A 15,319-nucleotide genomic window follows, 5' to 3' on the forward strand; every position below is an offset into this window, starting at 1 on the left:
AAATTAGCGTGTTTTCAGATACAGGTGCCTTTGCAGTGGCTCTTCAAACACGTTAAGCTGAGGCTGGATAGCCATCTGTCACAGGGGATGCTTTGATTGTGATTTCCTGCATGTCAGAATGGGGTTGGACTGGATGGCCCTTGCGGTCTCTTCCAACTCTAGGATTCTATATCCTTCATGGAGAACCTTCCCAAAGAAAAGCAGAGGCTGGATAGCCATCTGTCACAGGGGATGCTTTGATTGAGAGTTCCTGCATGTCAGAATGAGGTTGGACTGGATGGCCCTTGGGGTCTCTTCCAACTCTAGGATTCTATGATCAAGATGTTTCTTGGTGATGGGGGGGATTCCTGCTGGAGAGTAGGTCTCCCTCCCTGCCTGCCCTTGTGCTTGTGATGGCTCTTTCCTCCCTCCCTCTACCTGAGGCTCACCTGCCTCGGATCTTTGGGGGATTCCCTACAGGCTCCCCAGCATCGGAAGAAGCATGAGTGGGGAGACCCCCTGCCTGCCTCCTCTTCCTCCTCCTCCTCCTCCTCCTCCTGCGCCTGGCAGCCGGTGATTCCTCCTGCGAAGGGAAGGGAAGGGAAGGAGGCGATGCCAGGGATCTGGGCTGGCCTGCTCTTGCTGCTGCTGGGGATGGCAGGGGGATCTTCCCCGGAGCCCCCAGAGCCAGAGCCCTCCTCCTTCGACCGTGCCTACCCTGGGAGCGTGAGCCGGGCCTCTGAACGCCTCTACTCCTTCCGATACGCCCCAGGGACCGGGCAGGTAAGGCACAGGGGTACCCCCTATATAGACATTCAGGCCCAAGGGGATCTGGGGGCGAGGGGAGGAAGACAGACACAGAGGGGAGCCCCCTTGGGACCAGTGACGTCACTAGGGGTGGGGGAATCCCCAACGCACCAGGTGACACCCTAAAAGGCGAGGGGGGTGACCCCACCACTCCTCAAACACCTCCCTTTGGGCAGAAAGAGGTTGGGGGGCATTCTCCCCCTTCCCTTTAAATGCCTTTAAGAGATAGTGGGGGGAGAAAGGGGAGCACCCCCCTCCAGAATTTTTTTTTAAATTCAAAATTTTAAAATTCAATTTTTTAAAAATATTCTTTTTAATTTTTTTCCCCTCTTTTAAAACATCCCATTTTAACCAACTCTTCCATCTGCATCAATAGAAGTATAGTGTCTAGATCAAGGGAAGTCATAGTGCCACTCTATTCTGCTTTGGTCAGGCCTCACCTGGAATATTGTGTCCAGTTCTGGGCACCAAAAAGGACATTGAGAAACTGGAGCGTGTCCAAAGGAGGGCGACTAAAATGGTGAAGGGTCTGGAAACCATGTCCTATGAGGGATCTGGGGATGATTAGCCTGGAGAAGAGAAGGTTAGAGTTGATATGATAGCCCTGTTTAAATATTTGAAGGGGTGTCACATTGAGGAGGGAGCAAGCTTGTTTTCTGCTGCTCCAGAGAACAGGATCCGGAACAATGGATGCAAGCTACAGGAAAAGAGATTCCACCTCAACATTAGGAGGAACTTCCTGACAGTAAGGGCTGTTCGACAGTGGAACAAACTCCCTCGAAGTGTACCAGAGTCTCCCTCCTTGGAGGTCTTTAAACAAAGGCTCGATGGCCATCTGTCAGTGGAGATGGTTTGATGGAGAGTTCCTGCATGGCAGAATGGGGTTGGACTGGATGGCCCTTGGGGTCTCTTCCAACTCTACAGTTTTGTGATTCTATGACTCACTATGTACATGTAAATTTTTTTCTTTTTCATTTTTCTTTTAAAACATCACACTTTAACCAAATCTTCACTATGTGCATGTAAATACAAGCAAAAAAATCCATCAGTTATACCTTTATTGGCAAACCACAATGTGCAATGTACTTGTTGTGAGTTACATGTAAATATGTTTAGGTTGCGCATACAATGTTGCAATTTGAAGGTATTGTTTTAAGTTTTCAAGCTGTTTATGTTGTGACTGTTAATTAATAATAATAATAATAATAATAATAATAAACTCTTAGCATTACATTCAGTGGTTTATGGGACTTATGAGTTGCAAGGGACATTAGTGGGGGAGAAAGTATTACTAAGGATTCTGTGTGGTGTGAAATGGGAGGCGGTCAATGGGGGGGATGATACCATGAGTGGCCACACCGGGTGACACCAACCCTAGGGATGCCACTGCTTGGAACAACCCCCAACTGCCATGCAGAGGGGGATTCTGGCCCCAGAGACCCTCTCGCTCCCTTCACCGGGTCCTTTCAGGGCTGGAAGGATGGGGATAGGGACACATGGACACACTCTCATTCAAAGGTTGCGTCCGTACTGCGGAGATAATCCGCTTTGATACTACTTTCACTGCCATGGCTTGACACTGGAATTTGCGGGCACTGTATGTAGTTTGTTGTGCCACCAGAGCGGAGCTCTGAGGGGACAGCAGAGCTCTTAGGGCCACAGCAAATTACCAGTTCCCAGGATTCCATGACATGGAGCCAGGGCACTTAAAATGGGGCCATACTGTAGTGTGGATGCTGCATAAGGTCCAAAACACCACTGCAGAAATAATCTAGTTCGAGACCACTGTAACTGCCCTACACTGTAACTACAGTTCCCAGGGTTCCACAGCACAGAGTGATGGCTGTTTGTGGAGTCAAGCCGGATTATCTCTGCAGTGCAGATGCTGCCTAAGTCTAGGAAGAACTCAGACTCTTGTATTCTGGCTTTGCTGTTCCCGGATTTCTGTTCCTCTCTGCTCTATTAATATGCTTGCATTATTTAAGAGGCTTATAAACTCAGACACCAAATTGAACAGTGAAAATGATAAAGAGGATCAAGCATTTCTACCAACTAACTAATGGTATTAAAGCAAACATGAACATGAACAAACTACTACACCACACTGGCTCTCTGTCACATTATCACCAATTGCATTTATAATGATAAAGATATCTTGGCATTAAGTACCTCAAATCACACCTCTGATTTCTCCTTTATGTCCCATTCCATTTCCTTTCCTGATCCTTTCTTTCTTTTGTACTTCACTTGTCACTTTAATCAATTTAAAGCCCATCCTGGTTGAGAGCCATTCATCCTGCTTTTTTTTTCCCTTTGGACTTTCCAGTAGCTGCCATTGTCTTTGTCTTCTGCTATTGGTCTGCTGACAGGCCAGACTAAGGATGATATCACACGACTGAAATTGGAAGTATAATCCAGTGGCATCCTGAACGCATTAATGCGTATTCATGTTATTGCGTAAAAGATTACCACCCGCATTCGCTGGCATTCCGAACGCACTCCGAACGCAATCATGCATCTTAAGCAGATTCGGTGAACTAGGGAATTCACAAATCCTATTCAATTCGGTGTTGTTTGGTGTAACATGCATGTCTGGTGTGTGGCCCTGGTGTTTCCCCGCATCAATTCCCATGATCCTCCGTTTTGTTTTGACTTCCCTGGCAGCTGGAAGGAAAAACAGCTGTTTTTGACAGAGGAAAGAGTGGCTCTCCTTTAGGCTCCCTGCAAAATCTCTCTCTGGCCAAAACTGTAGGCTTGGGGCTTCCAGCCTGGGGAATGGGAGCATTGCTGTGGGCTCTCACAATAAACTCCAACTCCCAGAATTCTGACTCTATGATTCTATGAATTCCATAGCCTTGAGCCACAAAGAGTTAAAGCAATGCCAAACTGGGTTATTTCTCCAGCCTTAGTCGCCAGCTCTGGTTACTGCACAGACCCTTCACCATTTTGTTCCCCCTCCTTGGCAAATGGAGGCTCTTCGCCATTCTCCCTCCACCGCCCAAAGGCAGGACCTCCCTCTGCCCCACTTCAGCCTGTGGTTCAATTTATCCTCCCTTCCTCAATTCAGGAGGGGGTTTGCTGTCAGAGGGGCAGTCTGGGGAGTTGGGGAGGGAAGGAGACAGGGGCAGGCTCCCTTCATCCCAAGGGGGCTAGTTGGAACTGAGACCCCCCTCAGACCCCCAACTGGGATTCAAAGGGGGGCTCCTCTACCTCCTGCCCCCCAAACGAAGGGCACCAAGGTTCTCCCCCCCCCATGTTCCTCCTCTCCTCCTCTTCCTCTCTTGCCTGGGCCTCTCTTCTCCTTTCCTTTCACCCTTTAAGGGGTAATGAATGTACAACTAAGGTGCATTGCCTTTGTGCATATCAGGAAGAACCTCTGCTAGAACTTGGCTACAGTTGGTATAGTTGGAGCAGAGGACACAAAAGGGAAATGCAGCACAGAATAAATAAAGAGGTAGTACAGGAATACCTTGTTAATGAATTTAAGTCTCGAGGACCAGATGAACTACATCCAAGGATATTAAAAGAACTGGCAAATATAATCTCAGAACCATTGGCAATAATCTTTGAGACTTCCAGGAGAACAGGAAAAGTCCCAGCAAAAAGAGGATCCCAACAATTATCGTCCAGTTAGTTTGACATCAATGCCAGGAAAGATTGTAGAGCAGTCTTTGAAAATCTAGAAGGGAATGCCATAATCACAACAAGTCAACATGGGTTTCTGAAAAACAAGTCATGCCAGACTAATCTGATCTTTTTTTTTTTTTTGGATAAAATTATCAGTTTGATACATGACATTCTTGCAAACAAGCTAGTAAAATGTGAATTAGACAATGCAACTGTTAAATGAATTTGTAATTGGTTGACCAGCTGAAATCAGAGGGTGCTCAGAAAAGGCTCCTCTTCCTCCTAGAGAGAAGTGACCAGTGGTGCTGGGCCCAGTGCTATTCAACATCTTTATCAATGACTTAGATGAAAGAATAGGGGGAATGCTTATCAAATTTGCAGTTGACACCAAATTAGGAGGAATAGCTAATACCCCAGAGGACAGGATCAAAATTCAAAATGACCTGAATAGACTAGAAATCAGGGCCAAAGCTAACAAAATAAATGTCAGAGAACAGAGAAATGTAAGGTATTGCACTTAGAGCATAAAACAAACAAAAAAATGAAATGCGTAGATATAGAATGGAGGACACTTAAGGAGACTATGTGTGAAAGGATCTACTAGGAGTCCTTGTAGACCATAAGTTGAACATGAGTCAACAATGTGATGCAGCTGCTAAAAAGGCTAATGCGATTCTAGGCTGCATCAACAGAAGTGCAGTGCACCTGCGTCATGCTGAAAGCCATGTGGGAAGGAAGGGGCAGTGTTTCCCATAGGGATAAATGGGATGTGCACCCATGGCACGTGCGCACTGCCGCACCATCGCATGCACGAGCCCCATTCATTTAAATGGGTCTCAAGAATAGGTGTTATTTGTTTTATGTGGGGGAATCCAGAACGGATCCCCCACATAAACAAAGGGTGCACTGTATAGTGTCTAGATCAAGGGAAGTAATAGTGCCACTCTATTCTGCCTTGGTCAGGTCTCACCTAGAATATTGTGTCTGGTTCTGGGTGCCACAATTCAAAAAGGATGTTGAGAAACTGGAGCATGCCCAGAGGAGGGCAACCAAAATGGTGAAGGGTCTGGAAGCCATGTCCTATGAGGAACAACTTAGGGAGCTGGGTATGTTTAGCCTGAAGAAGAGATGGGTAAAGAGGTGATATGATAGCGCTGTTGAAATATTTGAAGGGATGTCACATTGATGATGGAGCAAGTTTGTTTTCTGCTGCTCCAGAGACTAGGACCCGGAACAATGGATGCAAGCTGCAGGAAAAGAGATTCCACCTCAACATTAGGAGGAACTTCCTGACAGTAAGGGCTGTTCAACAGTGGAACAAACTCCCTCGGAGTGTAGTGGAGTCTCCTTCCTTAGAGGTCTTTAAGCAGAGGCTGGATGGCCATCTGTCGGGGATGCTTTGATTTAGATTTTCTGCATGGCAGGGGGTTAGACTGGCTGGCCCTTGTGGTCTCTTCGAACTCTATGATTCTATGATTTGTGCCTTTGACTTTTGTGAATTTGATTAATATTTTTTTCTAGAATCTCTAGATCCTCCAGCCCAACTCTGCCAGAAGTTGACCATAGAGTTGTGCCAGAGGACTTAGAGATGATTAGAGAAAATGTTTCTTTAGACATCTGTAGGTCCTCCAGCATGATTCTGTGGTCAATTTCTGGTACATGTTGACCATAGAGTTGTGCTGGAGGATTTAGAGATTACTAGAGAGGTGTTATCTCAGGTTAAAAAATAGTGCTTTTTATTTGTGTTTTTTCTATGTTCCCTTAAGCCCAGGAAATGTTGAGAGCCCATTGGAATTGCCCAAAGTGATAGATTTGTATACCTGCCTTATGGTGGAGAAGGGAAGGGCTCCTGAAGGCAGTTGACTCACACAGAACAAACTGGGCTGCCACCTCCTCCTCCTCTGCTATTTTGAGTCAGGGAAATCCTTTTGTCACTGCTCCTCCCAAGATGGTTTTCCTGTGGGTTGGTCTTGCAGCTGGCAAGCAGGCCTCACCTTCCATAACATTCATTTTAGAAAGGGCGATGTACTTTAACCAAAGACTGTTACAGACTGCCAAAATAAAGCTGCTTCGGGTCTCTTTGGAGGTATGCTATTTAAATGATGCATGCGTCCTAAGAATCCGGAAGCTGCACTCCAGTGCTTAGGAATGAAGTGTGGCTTTGGCGCGACCTCCGGACTCTTAGGACCCATGCATCATTTAAATAGCATATCTCCAAAGAGACCCAAAGCAGCTGTATTTTGGCAGTCTGTAACAGGCCAAAGTTGTGTTGGTCAGTTTCAGTATCTTTCTCAACAAGGCCCACTGCTTTTGCCATTTTGCTATTTTGTCTTAACCATTTCTTCCCAAAAGTCCAGAGTAACATAACCAGATTATGACAGTGCTCCTACTCTGGCTTCATTCCTAACAGTTTGTGTCTTTAGGAGTGACATCTGTATAGGTTGAGAGAAGACTTGAAGGCACACCCCTACATATATACATTTAGTTCTCATACCACCCACAGCAAAATGTTTAGCCGTGTTTGACTTCACTCACACAAACCATCTATGAAGACTGGCCATTTTAATTTAATTTGCAATATTATTTAAATGTACACTTGAAAGGGTTTTATAATGCTGGAACTGGCAACAGAGGAAGAAGGCAGGTGTCACTGAAGTGCTGTAGTTGTGTTTTTAATGCTGATGCTGAGTCTTGTGAAAATAACGGTCCTCACTAGAATCATGAAGAAAATCACCTCCTCTTGAGCCAACCCCTGGCTCTGAAGGGGAAGACCCCATAGGATGGGTACAAGTAGGTATTGATCTTAGTGATATATTACATTTAAATAATATGTCAACCACTTTGTATATACTGTCTGACCCTTGCAGGACGGGGCTCCCTTGCAAACCTGCCCTCCTGCAGCCTTTTCCTCTCAGTTGCTGGGAAAGCAGGTATGTCAAAAGGCTGCTCCGAAGTGGAGAGAAGGCATTGGGGGCTCAGCATCTGAATTGTGCTAAATTTGAGCGCCCCCCAGTTTTTAATTTTTCCTTTTTAATCAAGGAAGAGGGGTGGGTGTGGGATTAAGGCGAACAGGTAGATATAGTCTCACTTGGAAAGAAAGAAAAGGTGTGTCTTGATACAAACTTGGCTCACTATGTACTTGATGGACTTAGTGCTGATTTTAAAAACCCTTCAACTATAGTGTTTTAATGAGTTTTATATGTGTTGTTAGCCACCTTGGATCCCGCTTGAGGAGAGAGAAGAAGGAAAGGGCAGAATAAAGATCTATAATAATAATCCTCATAATAATACTCATCACTAATAATAGTGGACAAATTAAAAGAGAGCAAAAACTGAAACAAATCTTGACATGAAAACTATGGCTAAAAGTTTTATGTACAGTGGGGCAAAAAAGTATTTAGTCAGCCACCAATTGTGCACATTCTCCCACTTAAAAAGATGAGAGGGGCCTGTAATTGACATCATAGGTAGACCTCAACTATGAGAGACAAAATGAGGAAACAAACCAGACAATCACATTGTCTGATTTGGAAAGAATTTATTTGCAAATTATGGTGGAAAATAAGTATTTGGTCACCAACAAACAAGCAAGATTTCTGGCTCTCACAGACCTGCAACTTTTTCTTTAAGAGGCTCCTCTGTCCTCCACTCATTACCTGTATTAATGGCACCTGTTTGAACCCGTTATCAGTATAAAAGACACCTGTCCACAACCTCAAACAGTCACACTCTAAACTCTATTATGGTGAAGATCAAAGAGCTGTTGAAGGACACCAGAAACAACATTGTAGACCTGCACCAGGCTGGGAAGACTGAATTTGCAATAGGCGAGCAGCTTGGTGTGAAGAAATCAAATGTGGGAGCAATAATTAGAAAATGGAAAACATATAAGACCACTGATAATCATCCTCGATCTGGAGCTCCACGCAAGATCTCACCCGTGGGGTCAAAATGATCACAAGGACGGTGAGCAAAAATCCCAGAACCACAGGGGGGGACCTAATGAATGACCTATGGAGAGCTGGGACCAATGTAACAAAGGCTACTGCAGTAACACACTATGCTGGCAGGGACTCAGATCCTGCAGTGCCAGACGTGTCCCCCTGCTTAAGCCAGTACATGTCCAGGCCCATCTGAAATTTGCTAGAGAGCATGTGGATGATCCAGAAGAGGATTGGGAGAATGTCATATGGTCAGATGAAACCAAAGTAGAACTGTTTGGTAGAAACACAACTTGTTGTGTTTGGAGGAGAGAGAATGCTGAGTTGCATCCAAAGACCACCGTACCTACTGTGAAGCATGGGAGTGGCAACATCATGCTTTAGGGCTGTTTCTCTGCAAAGGGACCAGGACAACTGATCCGTGTACAGGAAAGAATGAATGGGGCCATGTCTTGTGAGATTTTGAGCACAAACCTCCTTCCATCAGCAAGGGCATTGAAGATGAAACGTGGCTGGGACTTTCAGCATGACAACGATCCCAAGCACACCGCCCGAGCAATGAAGGAGTGACTTTGTAAGATGCGTTTCAAGGTCCTGGAGTGGCCTAGCCAGTCTCCAGATCTCAACCGCATAGAAAACCTTAGGAGAGAGTTGAAAGTCCGTGTTGCCCAGCAACAGCCCCAAAAATCACTGCTCTAGAGGAGATCTGCATGGAGGAATGGGCCATTATACCAGCAACAGTGTGTGCCAACCTTGTGAAGACTTACAGGAAACGTTTGACCTCTGTCATTGCCAACAAAGGATATATAACAAAGTATTGAGATGAACTTTTGATATTGACCAAATACTTATTTTCCACCATAATTTGCAAATAAATTACTGTATTTCCAAATCAAGACAAAGTGATTGTCTGGATTTGTTTTCTCATTTTGTCTCTCATAGTTGAGGTCTACCTATGATGTCAATTACAGGCCCTTCTCATCTTTTTAAGTGGGAGAACGTGCACAATTGGTGAATGACTAAATACTTTTTTGCCCCACTGTATTAGTACACCTTTCCAGTTACCTAAGAGTGCAGGGTGGCCCTTGCCAAGGAGGAGATATTTAGTCTGTTTTTAAACATCGGCCCTGGGTTGTTGCTGTGTTTTTCTTCTTCTGCAAGGGGGCTGCAAGAGAGTTGCACGTGGAGGGTGGGATGGTACGTGGCCGCCTTGATGATTGCCTAAGGTCTTTTAGTGGGGACATGGTGAGATTTGAAGCAAGCGCTTCCTCATTCACAGCAAATTTTAAAAGGCAATAATAGCCTGTGCTGCGTCATTAAGCGGATCTATCTACTTACCTTTCACCTAATGGAGTTGTTTTTCCCTTGCTGCTGTTTTGTGATATGTTGAATGCAAATATAGCTCAGGCCTAATTTTTAAAGTACTGTATGATTTTGATGATTGGTTTAAACGGGGCAGTGCTTTTTGCATCCCAAGAGTATTTTAGCAAACTTTTGAACAGATCTGATCTGCTCTGTTTGCAATAAACCCAGGAATATCAGTTTATTTGTAGAAAGTCCTTTTCATCTGAAGTCACAGGTGTCTGAGTCACAAAGTGGTACATTGTGATAGCTAGGAAACTCAAAGGATTCGTAAGTAATTTTCCATTCAGCGTACTTTAAAACTGATAAATACTGATAGAATTAAGTATTTTACTATTTTACTTTTTACGAAATTTATTCTTGTTGTGTGCCTTTATGTTGTTTCTGACTTGTGGCAACCCTAAGGGGTTTTCTTGGCAAGTTTCTGCAGCGTGGGTTTGCTATTGCCATCCTCTGAGGCTGAGAGAGTGTGGTTTGCCCAAGCTGACGTTGTGGATTGCATGCTTATGAAAACGTATCACATTTTCCTTGTACCTTTGGCATAAAAATAATACAAATCTGCAACTTTCATCATCTGAGTCATTTATTCATAATAAATAAGTTCAGTCATCTTTCTTCTCCTGATTTATATTGATACTGTTACCTGTGAACATGAGTTAAATGCACATTTAAAAAGCAATCCCATTCAGTATCATTTGCTCACAATGTGCCCAGTAATTACACTGATGAAGTTAATCAACAATGCAGTATTACGTATGTTTGCTCAGAGTTAAGGAGCATATCGCATGAGGAAGTAAAGCAGAATTTAATTGTATAATACCACATCTGACACAATTGCTCTTCTCTTATTGTTGTGTGGGAGAGGGTTTTAAAATCTATTTTAAAAAATCTTATTTACCCTCTTTCCTGCTTCTGTCAAACTCTGATTTCCTGTGTGAAACTTGAATTGTGCTATTATGCTACATTTGATGGCAAAGTGGCAGGGTGACCAGATGTCCAGACTGCAAAGGAGGAAAAGGCACCGCAAAATGTAAGACGTTCAAGAAGAATATAGGGCATTACCAAATAAAAGCTAAAAACACTCATAGAAATTTAAATTCATTTTGCTTGGTTTATTTACAGCTATATTATGTATAATGTATTTTATTATGTACGCAACCATATTTTTCTGATAAATTTAACTTTGGTCCCATACAGACAAGCCAAAATAAAACTGCTTCGGGTCACTTTGGAGGTATGCTGTTTCAATGATGCATGTGTCCTAAGAGTCCAGAAGCTGTGCCAAATCTGTGCTCTAGCCCTTAGGACTGGAGCATGGCTTTGGCGTGGCTTCTGGCCTCTTAGGACGCATGCATCATTGAAAGAGCATACTGTACCTCCAAACTGACTCGAAGCAGCTTTATTTTGGCCAGTCTGTAAGGGGCCATAGTTAAAATGCTTTGCTGGCTTGTAATATACTTATAGAACTCCGAACAATACAAAGGCTTAAAATTGCACTTTACTAGAAACAAAGCCTTGACTTCATCAACCTTTAATGTATTCCTTTCGTTTGTAGTTTTCCCATTTGATCTTTCATCCCCCTGCTTCTTCCTCAACCCGCTCCGAGTCCTAGATCTGGGAAAAGAGCAGGATACAAATAAATATAATAACAACAACAACAACATCAACCCAAATCACACACTTTCGCCACCCCATGATCTGCTTCCTTTCCTTTCCACACCTCCAACAAAAAACAACATTACACATAAACAAAACAACCACATGGCCCCTTCTCTTCTCTTTATATGCTGGGACTGTGCCACTCAAGTCAGTGTCTTCTCAGCCTGCAATCTTGCTGACACTGTCCCTTTTCCTTTGTCTCTCCAATGAAGGCAACAGTTTTTCTGTAGTCATTAGGGTGTATTGTTGTAGGCCAATGATGGCGAACCTATGGCACGCGTGCCAGAGGTGGCACTCAGAGCCCTCTCTGTGGGCACATGTGCCATCACCCCAGCACAGAGTTTGCCAGAGTTTGTTAATAGAAAGGCAGAGGGACATGGCACGTTGCAATAAGTAAGTGGGTTTTGGATTGCAGTTTGAGCACTCGGCCTCAAACTGTTGTCGGCTAAACATTTTGGTCATTTTTTTTGCTTGTCAAAAACTAACAAGCTCTTTGCAGCAGCAAATCTAAATCTATTGAGCTACCTTTTGCTTGCCTACTGAAGGGAGCCCTGGTAGCTCAGTGGTTAAATGCCATCCATAGCATTGTAAGTTCGATCCTAGAGGAGGACTCCAAGGTCCACTCAGTCTTCCATTCTTTTGTAGGTTGGTAAAATAAGCACCCAGCTTGTTGGGATTGGTTTACACATTGTAAACTACTTACGGAGTGCTTAGTTCACTATGGTGTTGAAATATGGGTGCTGTTGCTATCGAGGCACCAGATGACACAAGAACAGGTTTGATGGCTCAAAATAGAGGATATTTTGGAGATCTTCCCAGACAGAAGGTTGAAATGTAGGACATGTCCAGGAAAAGGAGAACCTGGTCACCCTGCCAGGAGGTGTGTTCTTTGGGTGGAAATGCTAGCCCCTTCCAGTACAATCCCATGGTGCCGTGATACCTTAAGAGGGGGAGAAGGATGCAGGAGAGGCTGTAGCACTCTATAATGCCAAGGTGTGCCGACACCTCATTGGGAGGGAGGAATGGAGGCTGGAAGTGGAGCCTTCTTCTCATGGGGGGGGGGGGGACTGATCAAGGGGGGGGGGGGGTGGGAGTGGGAGAGACAGAGAATAAAAATGGGGATCAGTTAGTGTCAGTTATTGGATACATAATCAGAAAACAGTGAAGGATTGGTATCCCCTACTGCTCAGCCTTGAACTCCTTATACTCTTTCTGGGAGCTTGGTGGCTTATTAAGCCCTATGCGAATGCAGAAGGGAATTTTAGATGGTCAGTTTTAGACTATTTAGAGAGTAGATTGTTTTTCTCTTTTATACACTGTCTCTCATCACTAGTCTTCTTACCAGGGAAACTGAAGTTAAACTGCTTGCTTCCGATAACCCAATGTGCAATGTGTTTTTCTCATGAGTGCAAGACAGTTTTTTGAACTGTGTGCTTTTACCAAAGGGAAAGCAGGCTGAACTTGCTTTGCAGTGACTCAGGGGTCAGCTAGTATTTGATCCCTTCCAAGTGGAAAATTGACCTAGAACTTTTGAAATGCCTTTTCTGAATGTAGGGTAAATTGAGACCCTGAATTAAAGGCCTATAAAGGGAACCTGTACACTGTCCTAAGCTATTTTGATTAAGATAAAAGAACCCTTGCCAGGAGTTGTGTCCAACTGGTTTCAGCTAAAGTAAATTATTTATTTTTCATCTACATCTAAGATTCAAAAACAAAGTGAGAGAACTTTGACCTAATTCAAGACTACTTTTTTAACATATAAAAAGTGAAATAGCTTGAAAAGTAAGGCGGGTTACAGACCGCCCATTTGGGGAGGGCTGCACCCACCCCTTTCCCCGGTGTATCGGGGCCTCAGTGGTTAGAACGGCAGCCGCTGAGGCCCCAATCTGCCGCTTTTCAGGCTGCGGGGAAGGGGCAAAAGGCCCCATCTGAAGGCTGCACCCAGCTACGCAAAGCGGCGCCGCAAACCAAGAAGGAGCTCCGAAACGGAGCTCCTTCCTGGTCCGCGGAAAGGGCGCACTAAGCGCCCTGGCACGGAACGACGATGTCACGTCCGCACCGCCCCGTATAGAGGTGGCGCGGTTGTGACGTCATCATGGCGGCCCCCATGTGGAAGGGGAGCCGCCATTTTGTATGGACTCAGTCCATACTTTAATGGCGGTGTGTAACTCACCTAAGTAAAATACTGTGTATGGCATTCATATGAGTATCAACTATGATAAATCTGATGATCTTAAACAAATATGGGAGCAAGTTCTGAAAATGATGATACCTTCAACCTTATGAAACAAAATATGAAGTGTGGCTTCTTTGTAGTCTGTCTTAGCCAAAGTTGGGGAGAATTCCATCAAAACAAAATATTTCTGGTGTTTAAAGCTGCTGAAGGCAAGTTATATATACAAATACACAAATGCCAAAGGTTGGTGAAGATGGAAGTGAGTGGGCACCAATCTGCTGATGTGGTAGTTGTGACCACACACTGCAATTGTGGCAAGATATTTTCTAGGCATCAAATAATGCTGCCAGAACTGGGTTTATTATTCCTCTACATGAGGAAAATGAAAAATTGTTAATCAAAATTACTTACTTAAACACAGGTCAGACATGCTGCAGATAGCAAAGATATAAAGAATGTCTGAAGAAAGAAAACTGCAAAGAAATAGCTCAATTGAATGCCAAATGAAATATATATTTTTAAAAAAGGGATTGTGGGTTGGGGGGAGTTTTTCTTTTGAGTAAATGTAAAACAGGATAGTAGTGTGATGTTGAAAAGAACACAAGAACACAAAACGTTTAATAGTTTTTTGTGGGTTTTTTGGGCTGTGTGGCCATGTTCTAGCAGAGTTTCTTTCTGAAGTTTCACCAGCATCTGTGGCTGGTATCTTCAGAGAATGCTTTGCCTGGAAAAATTGGGTCTATATATACTGTGTGAGCCTGGGAACGCAGGAGTGATTTGCATGTGTATTGTTCTGTGTTGATGGCTGGCCTCAGCCTGGGAGGCTAATGCAAACGAGGATTAATGTCTGCTAATTGGTGCAGCAGCTGCTGCAGTGGCAACCAACCCAACCAGGGACAAATCCGGGCAAGGAGTAAAACTGGGACGGGACCTTCCCAACCAGCAAAAAAACGGGAAAGTCCCGCCCCCAGGCAGGATATGGCATCCCTATTTATAACCTACCCTTCAGCCAAAAGGGCTCTGATAGCAGCTTGCAAATGATTAATTTGAGAGTTCCCTACTCTCAGGTTTACAATCTAAATAAAAGTGGAAATTCAAGGAAAGATTTATTGCAGGAAGGAATGATTAAGTCTTGCATAGGTGACTGCATTTCCTCTCCCTCAAGAGCCAGAGCAGTTCCAGCTGGATGTGTGGAGACAGCAGTGCAGAGTTTCAGATTGCACCACAGCGACAACATATATAAGACCTGCACCTGTAGATTATTGTGCAGGGTAATGTTTTTGCACCTTCTGAGTGGACCAATAAAGGTCTTTCTAATGTCTGTTTTGAATTTTGTATTTTACTTAATCATCAACATCATTACTCCTGCCATTTTTACCTTAAATAGCCTAGAATGAGCATACCACTATAAGTAGTGCCCAGGTGTTACTGAGCTCCTCAGATGAACAAAATTTTAGATAGTGTTCCTAATTCAGACATTAGCAAAAATAACTTTTCAAACGACGTGTCAGAAAGATGTACATTCCTCTATTGTTGCCAGACCTGTTTTGTCAGAAAGGGGAAGTTGTTGCTCTTGCCACAGTTGATTATTGCAGAGCATCTTTCTGTTTATCAAAAGTCCAACCCTTACAAAGCAGTTTAAAAAAAAAGTATGTTATGTTATGTAAAACTGCATTAAATAATCTATGTACAAATTAAACTAGCTTTCTATAGCTAGTTACACTGAAATACAGCCTAATCTGATAGGCTGTTCGAGCAAAGCTGTACA

General features: G+C 43.9%; 2 protein-coding genes across 4 annotated transcripts in view; one reads left to right on the forward strand and one right to left on the reverse strand.

The window, feature by feature from the left end:
* The window catches only part of NAA50 (N-alpha-acetyltransferase 50, NatE catalytic subunit), a 293,674-nt gene that overhangs the window by 129,389 nt on the left and 148,966 nt on the right, over window positions 1-15,319 (reverse strand). The gene's annotated exons all lie outside the window — the stretch shown is intronic.
* The window catches only part of SIDT1 (SID1 transmembrane family member 1), a 75,399-nt gene continuing 60,486 nt past the window's right edge, over window positions 407-15,319 (forward strand). Inside the window, 1 exon segment of the mRNA XM_042448379.1 lies at window positions 407-762. Within this exon segment, the coding sequence (XP_042304313.1) occupies window positions 592-762 (171 nt within the window). The 5' untranslated portion in view covers window positions 407-591.

The sequence above is a fragment of the Sceloporus undulatus genome, chromosome 2 (genome assembly GCF_019175285.1).
Source record: "Sceloporus undulatus isolate JIND9_A2432 ecotype Alabama chromosome 2, SceUnd_v1.1, whole genome shotgun sequence".
In the NCBI taxonomy this organism is placed as follows: Eukaryota; Metazoa; Chordata; class Lepidosauria; order Squamata; family Phrynosomatidae; genus Sceloporus; species Sceloporus undulatus.